The sequence below is a fragment of the Marmota monax genome, unplaced genomic scaffold (genome assembly GCF_021218885.2).
Source record: "Marmota monax isolate L192 unplaced genomic scaffold, Marmota_monax_Labrador192_F-V1.1 WCK01_AAM20220418_F8-fsc00009, whole genome shotgun sequence".
In the NCBI taxonomy this organism is placed as follows: domain Eukaryota; kingdom Metazoa; phylum Chordata; class Mammalia; order Rodentia; family Sciuridae; genus Marmota; species Marmota monax.
The window spans coordinates 18,625,108-18,633,855 of NW_026694710.1; the positions used below are offsets into that span (position 1 = coordinate 18,625,108).

The 8,748-nt window shown below is 32.5% G+C and overlaps 1 protein-coding gene across 1 annotated transcript in view; it reads left to right on the forward strand.

Annotated features, from left to right (window-relative positions):
* The window catches only part of Fbxl5 (F-box and leucine rich repeat protein 5), a 44,093-nt gene extending 35,345 nt beyond the window's left edge, over positions 1-8,748 (forward strand). Inside the window, exons 10-11 of the mRNA XM_046423737.1 lie at positions 1,688-1,836; positions 7,958-8,748. Of these exons, the coding sequence (XP_046279693.1) occupies positions 1,688-1,836; positions 7,958-8,034 (226 nt within the window). The 3' untranslated portion in view covers positions 8,035-8,748. The remainder of the gene's footprint in view (positions 1-1,687; positions 1,837-7,957) is intronic.

The following is an 8,748-nucleotide window of genomic DNA, read 5'->3' on the forward strand; positions in this document are numbered from 1 at the left end:
CAACATCTTTGTTTGTATGTGGTGCTGAGGATTGAACCCGGGCCGCACGCATGCCAGGCTAGTGCACTACCGCTTGAGCCACATCCCCAGCCCTTGTTCAATAATTATTATACGGAATACTGATGTTCTTAGTTTTGTTTATATATATATATGCCTTTATTTTAATGTGGAGCTGAGGATTGAACCCAGTGTTTTGCAGGTGCTAGGCAAGCGCTCTACCACTGAGCCACAACCCCAGTTCCTTAGTTTTGTTCTTAATATATGTTTTGGCTTTACCACTCTTGTTTTAGTACTCTTTCATTTTATTCTATTTATATGAATGTTTATATTCCTGTACATTATGCTAGTAGATTTTTTAATTGATATGTAATTCATATGCCTTAAAATTAACCCCTTTTTAAAAGTATAAAATTTAGTGGGTTTTAGTTTTTTGTTTTTTTTTTTTTATAACTGACTTTTTTTTTTTAATTTTTATTGTTGGTTGTTCAAAACATTACATAGTTCTTGACATATCATATTTCACACTTTGATTCAAGTGGGTTATGAACTCCCATTTTTACCCCGTATACAGATTGCAGAATCACATCAGTTACACATCCACTGATTTACACATTGCCATACTAGTGTCTGTTGTATTCTGCTGCCTTTCCTATCCTCTACTATCCCCCCTCCCCTCCCCTCCCCTTCCCTCTTCTCTCTCTACCCCCTCTACTGTAATTCATTTCTCCCCCTTGTTTTTTTTTTTTTTTTTTTTTTTTTCACTTTCCCCTCACTTCCTCTTGTATGTAATTTTGTATAACCCTGAGGGTCTCCTTCCATTTCCATGCAATTTCCCTTCTCTCTCCCTTCGGTTTTAGTTTTTTATGAAGTACTGAATATTTATAAGTACTGAATTCTTTCCCAGAAAGAAACCTAGTACTTATTAGCAGTCACTCCCATTCTCCCTTGCTCTCAGCCCGTGGCAAAAGAAGCCCTGCCTTCTTTTTCTGTGGATTTATTTTGGCATGATAATATTAATGGAATCATAATGTGTATCATTTTGGGTTTGCTTTTTTCACTTAGCATCATGTTTTCAAGGTCCATGCATCTCATAACATGTGTCAGTACTTTGGGCTACATAACATTTAATGTAGATATGCCACATTTTGTATATCTATGTATTAATTAATGGTCTTTTGAGTCATTTTAAATTTTTGGCTATATGGATAATGCTGCTGTGAATAGTCATGTATATAAGTTTTTATATTGGGTAAGTACCTAGAAGAGAAACACCAGGTTATAGGCTAAATGTAATTTTTTGAGGAACTGTAATACGGTCATTAGGTTTTAAAACTTTAGTGATCTTCAGAAAAAAAATTGTTTTTTGATACTTTTTACTTACTTAGGCAATCTGGTAAAAGGAACATTACAGTCCCAGGGTTCAGTACTTCCTTCCTATAAGAGCTGATGCAATGTTCTTATAAAGAAAAGTTTCATAGATTCTTTAATTGAATTTCTTTAGGAAAAACCTATAGTTTTTCTGAGCTAAATGTATTCCTACCTGATGATTAGGTTAGTTATCAAGTGTTTTACAGAAATTCTTAAATTTTCTTGTTCCCAAGTTGAAAGGTTTGCTGAACTAGTGGTTCAGTGGACCAGGAGCATAAGCATTTTAATGGATCTAATTGTCGAACCATTTCCTTTATAGGGTTTTGACTCTGGGAGGAGGGCTGCCTTACTTGGAGCACCTTAATCTCTCTGGCTGTCTTACTGTAACTGGTGCAGGCCTTCAGGATTTGGTCTCAGCATGTCCTTCTCTAAATGATGAATACTTTTACTACTGTGACAACATTAACGGTAATGCATTTTAACAATGAGATAATTTTGAAGGAATTGATTTTTTAAATTCTAGCCATTCTAATACTTTTTATGGTTTCTATTTTATGGTTTCTATTTGTAGATTCCTAATTACTCAAATTGTTTTACTTTCAGATTTAGTCCTTTACATTTGATAACATTTTAAACAATCACAGATTTTCATTAATTAACTTCTAGAAAGGTAAGTTTTTCTTGTGAGATAGATGTTTCAAGTATCTGTTCTGCTAGGCTTTTGATGCATATAATAGATTAATTATTTACAAATGGTAAGTTATTGTAGAAATACTAAAATTCTTATAAAAATTTGAAAATTCCTCTGGTATTGTAGCTTTCACTAACAATTTAGAGGTATTGATGTTTCAGATACACTGATTTCTTAGTGTATCTAAAACTTACACTGTTAGATTCACTGATGATACACTCATTTTTCTTGTAAGACAGATTTATTTAATCTAGTATATTAAAGAGGGCCTTGGCAATATCAACTCTTTAGGAATTCGGGGTCTGGTTCCAGGTAAATTTCAGTGAAGATTGACAGGGTCATAGTATATGGGGTTGAGAAAACGCTGAGATGCTTTAGATATGACTGAAGTTTTCATAGTATTTTGGAAATTGATTCCTGAACCTACTTTTAAATGTCATCAGATAAATATTTCATAATTTGTTTGTTTGAAGCCTATCCTACCCTATAGTGGGCCTGTTTAATATATACCCAGTGCCATTTTGGCACTGATACATCATTGGTAGAGGCTGAATTTCCCAGAAGCATAAAAAGCTGCCCTTCAATTATTAATAAACAAGTGAACCTCCTATGTTTATAACTGGAAGAAAATTTAGATCACTCAGATTCTGCTATTAACCTATCTTTTTATACCACATACTGTTGCCTTTGAGAACCCAGTTCATTGTAATAGATCAGGAAGATCAACTGAGTTTTTCTCACACAGAACAATTGACAGGAGCCAGGAAAACTAGAAAGAGTAGTGACAAAGTAGAGGAGTTAACAAGTTGCTATTTCTCAGAAATTACTTTTTTCTTATATATAAGAGATGGGAATTTTAGTTCTTCTATTCCTGGAATCACATTGGTTTGCAGGATATGGAGTTCTTGATATTTAGCATTAAGTTGGAGCATATCTTTGCTCTCTTTTGCTTTAGTATACAATCAAGAAGCAGTGAAAATGATGTTATTTTTGTTGCAGGTTGCTAAGCCTATAAAAGCAGAGTATGTTGATGTGACGAAGCAGTTACCTTTGTGGACAAAAAGGGGTTGAGAAGGGATTTTTTTTTTTTTAATATAAACAAAGTTATGTCATTGAAGCTTCAATGTACTTTCTACTTATAGGGCATATTATCAAAATAATCAGTAAGCAGTTATTTCTTGTAAGAAAAACACTTTATTCAGGAGTTAGGAATAAATCTCACAACCTTATTTGTTACATTTATTTTTGGCTATATAAATGTTTGGAGTTGTGAAGTATTAGGTTTCAGTTAATTTTTATTATCTGCCTTTTTGTGTTTATGCCTTTTTAAACTTCTTGAAATAATTTAAATGATAGGATGTATTTAATGCTTAAAGTCTTCTGTATTGTGTCAGTATTCTTTTTATCTTAATTTGTTTTGAATATATAACTACTATAGTGTTCCAAAGTAGCTGCTATATTCTTTCTGTTCAGTGAAAAAAATTTTATAAATGGTTGGTAATTTTTTCAATAAATGATTGACTTTGGAAGATAAGAAAGGAAATGGTAGTGCTTGAATTGTTCAGATTTAAATTTTCTTTTATGACTTGTTAAAGCGTGACTTGTGAGAAATGGAAATCTAGCTCACAGGGTGACTAGAAAGTATTGGAATTGTATTCATTTTGCAAGATGTCTTGACACAGTGTGTTTTAAAACAGCTCAGCTTATACAGTAATTATTTTAGTAAATGCAGGAGGGGAGCTTTTTATTTACTATTTCTGAAAGCAGCCAGTATGTTTTAAGATATAGTGGTATAGAATAACACGAAAACATTTAGGTGACAGATCATATTTTAAATATTTGAAAGTAACTTTTAACCAAAATTGTATTTTGTTAAAATCTGTAAGTACCTAAAAGAATATTGATAAACATTATTCATATCAGTAAGTGATAATTAAAGCAGAATGGTCTGTTTCCTAAGCACTAGCACTAGCAAATTTTGAAGATCATTATTAGATATTCAAGCAATAACTACTCTACCAAAATTAAAAGTACTGCTATAAGATGAAAATTTCAGTTCTTCCAGTGATTCTTCATGGCTTTTAAATCTATTAATTGGTTTGAATTTAAATGATTCTTAGCCATAACACCTACAAAATTCTTTGTCTTTTAAGAAGTGTTAATTGGAATGGCATAATTTAGAGCTCTGAAGAACATTTGAAAAATGATAGCAAATAGACTTATACTGATTCACATTTCAATGTATGTATAGTTTATGAATTAAGATAGAGTAGCTCATAGTTCTGGAGGTGATACAGTTTCAGATGATTTGCTTTCTTACATTTCTAATTTAAGTTAAAGAGGAATTAAAGGTAAGTGAAGGTAAGTGCAGATGTATAGCATAAGTTATAGTACTTAAAACCTAGGAAAGATAAATCCATTCTCTAGTAAAAATTTTGGGAAATAATAGCTACCTTCATCTAATATTTAAAATGTTTTCTTCCAAAAGTTATTCTTTGCCACACATTTTAAATTTTACTTGATACATAATCATTAAATAATGTTATTCTTTATGTAGTTTAGCCCTATATATTATAACCATTTGGATTTTCTCCTACAAAGAGGTTGGAAATTTGCCCTGGATGAGTCAGATATTTAAAGGGAACTCTCATTAGAATTGTTAATATCTCTCAAGTATAGTTAGCTGTCTACCTGAGGTACTTGGCAATTCAGTGTATCCTAGTTATATTTCTTTTTGATGCTGCCTTACTTTTTCTGTTGTCCATGTGTTTTCTTTTCTCATCAGTCCTTCTGTGATGCTTGTTATATTAACCTTGCTCACAGTTGCCTTGCTTTGGGAATTGCTATTCTTCCCTGTTTTCTACAGTTTGAGACTAGATTTTAAACAGAGGTGTCTTCACTTTTACTTTGATCTTCACAATAAAATGCTTTGGAAAATACTATTACTTTCATGGATCATTAGGATCAGATATCAATAACTGCTCTGTTAATGACCTTATGATGCTTTTGTAATTATGAGGCATTTAACATGTTAGTGATTATGTACCTATAGGATTACCGAGATAGAGCCTACTTTTACATTTGAAAACACCAGTATATTAATTTCCTCTCTTTATCATTTAGAATTTCACTGAAATATATTCTAGTACATATAGTAAGGAATTGATGCATTTTATATCATTATCAGCAAGAATTTTGTGATGAGCTGACATCACAATTGTGTTGGCATTTCACTTAATCCAGGGCACAGATTTTTATGTTTACATTATTCTTCCTTTTCCCCCCACCATGCCTTAGACTTTGAGGGCGGAGTGACCCAGATAGACAGGGTGGAAACTGAGGATGCTAGGCCCTTGTATCTTTGGGATAGGATGGTACAGCTCTCTAGTGTCTGGATAGGCATGAGTCTCTAGGAGAATAGTTTTCTTGGTCTATTGCCCCCATGGAGGCTCCTGTTTACATTTTTTCCTTGAAACTTTGCTTCCAGCCATTGTTTCTGATTTTTCCACTGTTGGATTCAGTATGAAATTTCCTTCTTTAACTTTCTGCCATTAAAAAAAGGGGGGGACATAGATAAGTGCAGCCGACAATACCTATAGTCCTACCTGTTTGGGACGCTGAAGTTGGAGGCTTTCTTGAGCTGAGGAGTTTGGGGCCAATCTGATCAACATAGAAAGAGCCAGTCTCTTTTAAAAATGTAGACATTTTGAAGAATTTTTGGGTGTTTTAGCTTGGAAAATTGAGTCTTATTGTCTCATATTTCTCCCTTAAAAGCTGAGGATAGAATTATATACTGATAAAATCATAGTCAGATATAATTTAGCAAAAACCAGCAATTAAAAATTTGTGTACAGACTAAGTGTCAAGGCAGGGAGATGGTAAGTGAGGCAGGGCTTAGATCTTGGAGAAAGGTACTAGATGGTTGGTAGGCAAAGCTATAACCATAGAAAGGTTGAGCAAAGACAAAGAAATATGGGGGTCTGGGTGATGCATGGTAGGTAAAGCTGAAACATATTCAAAGGGAAAACTGGCCAAAGACTGACAGTGAGTGAAGAGTTTCAAACTATAACATTCCTTGATGGGGCATTTCTAGTAAATACTAATGTGTACTAAAAAAAATTATCTTGACTTTGTGGTTAAGATGGCTTCACAATGTACCTTATTTTCAGAGAGAATAATATTAACAAAAAATGCTTTGTAAATTTTAAATATTTGACACATTTAACTTTCAAAAGTGAAGATTTTTATTTTGAAGAAATAAAAATGACTTGTAGTGATCTAATTTTATACTTAAAGTAACTATGGAATAATTTAAAATATATAAACAGAGTACTATAATGATTCTAAATGTACCGTTAGCTTCAGCAGTTATAGTTCATCTGTACCATTACTTATTCCCATATGTGCTTCCCCTGTTAATTTGAAACTAATCCTAGACATCATGTCAATATTAAAATTAAGTATAAATATTTAAAAATAAGTGAAGTCATAAGCTGTTGCTATCCCACACGGATGTGTACAAGTTCACTATTTCTTAAAGATACATTTTGAAACTTATTCCATAGTGAAATGTGTGAACATTACACTTTAGTGACTATATATCCCTTTTCTTTTGTGTATGCCTCTTTGGAATGGAAGGAGAAGTTATATATGTTCAGTTGCAAGGAATTACTTTATTATAGTAGTATTAGCATAGTATTCTTGTTGAAATCTACTTAAGAAAACAAAACAGTACAAATTTAAAATACATTTCTAGGGGCTGAGATTGTAGCTCAGTGGTAGAGTGCTTGCCTCGAGTATGTGAGGCACTGGACTTGATTCTCAGCACTGCATATAAATGAAAAATAAAGGTCCATCAACAACTAAAATAAATAAAATTTAAAGAATACATTTCTAAGTTAAGCTAGGTATCACTCCAGCATTTTATAATTTTTCACTTACAATCCATTTGCTATGTTCCAATGTAAAGTTATATTTCATGTATTTTTTTCATTTTTTGATCTTTATAGTATCATTATAAATATTTTGGTTGTCATAATGGCTACATAAAGAACTAATTAATTGTTTTTTGTTCATGGTGCAGACATCCTGAAAGACTTCAATATAGTTGAAATAACTCTTCCACATTTGCCTGCCTTTATGAAACCTGTCATTTATACAGAGTGCTTTACATTTGAATATGTGCTGTGAAACTTTTTTGTTATTTTCTAATTCTCAGCTAGGTTCCTTAATGGATCTTTTATCTAATGTCTGGGTATCATAGTGTGACTGGGATAATTATCCACAAATATTTTATTACTCTTCTTTGTAAGTGAATCACAGTTTTTTATTATGCTTAGGTGTTTGTTTACTCATTATATACTCAAATTTTGGAAAATAATTTAATCCTAACATGATTTTTTTCTTGCTACAAATGTTAAATAAAAATATGAAAAACATATTAAGTCTATGTCTCTCTAGTATATTTTGTTTTAAACTTGGAGTATGATACTCATTGCTCAATACTGGATTCTTTAGCTGACTTTTTACATAAAGATGAGGTTGTTTTTGCCTTAATTACATTTCTAGGAAAGATGTTCAGAATATAAGAATATGTCTTTAAATGAGCCTGGCAGTTTTATTTCTAGAGATTGTCTTCTTTTCTTCTTGGGTTTTTATTTTGTAAGATTGTTGCCAAAGAATTATTTCTTTACCTTCCCCAATTTGCCTTTTAGACCATGAAAGAAAAGTCAAGTTGCTATTGGCAATTTTTTTCTGAATAAGATTTTTCTGTATAAGATTTACTTCTGTGATATCAGTGTACTGCTAGGAGAACAAACTTCTTAGCTACTTCATAAGAAAAACTATTATATGATCTCTAAGAAATTCCTCCTTTCACATTTCTCTGTTTTCATACAGGTCCTCATGCTGACACCGCCAGTGGATGCCAGAACTTGCAGTGTGGTTTTCGAGCCTGCTGCCGCTCTGGCGAATGACCCTTGACTTCTGACCTTTGTCTACTTCATTTAGCTGAGCAGGCTTCCTTTCATGCACTTTACTTATAGCACATTTCTTGTGTTAACCATCCCTTTTGATTGTGTCTTGTTTTGGCCCCGTTTATCACAACTTCAGAAATCTTAATTTACCAGTGAATTGTACAGTGTTTCTCTTGCAAAATACATTTTTGTTTTAGAAAGGGGTTAGGTTTTTTCATAAGGGTGAGAGCAGTCTTATTTAATTTCTTTTAAATGGAATGCTTTGAAAAGAATGTTACTAATGCTATGCCATTTAAAGTATTTTTTAGGTTATTTTGAGTTTTAAAGTCACTGGGGTTATCGCTTCATAGAAACACTGTACTAAGCTCTGCAGATCTTTTCAGATACACATTTCTGAAATTTTATTTTCAAAGACCACACTTTTTGGAAATGAATCTCTCTTCTGTAACATTTTTGTTTATTTGAACAGTTATCCGAGGGCCAATTCAAACATACCCACATAGGAGATTCTTTAAGGTTGTAGAATAAATTGGCTTTTTGGTGTTAGCTCAGTGAGCTAGAAGAGCACCAGCCTATTTGTATTTGCTTTCTTCCAAGACCCCTGGTTCCCACTGCTGCCCATATATTGTCAAATTTGGGAGGGATTTTTAAAAATTCCACAATCGTTTAAAGAAATGTATAAATAAAATCTACTTTGAGGATTTTACCAAGTAA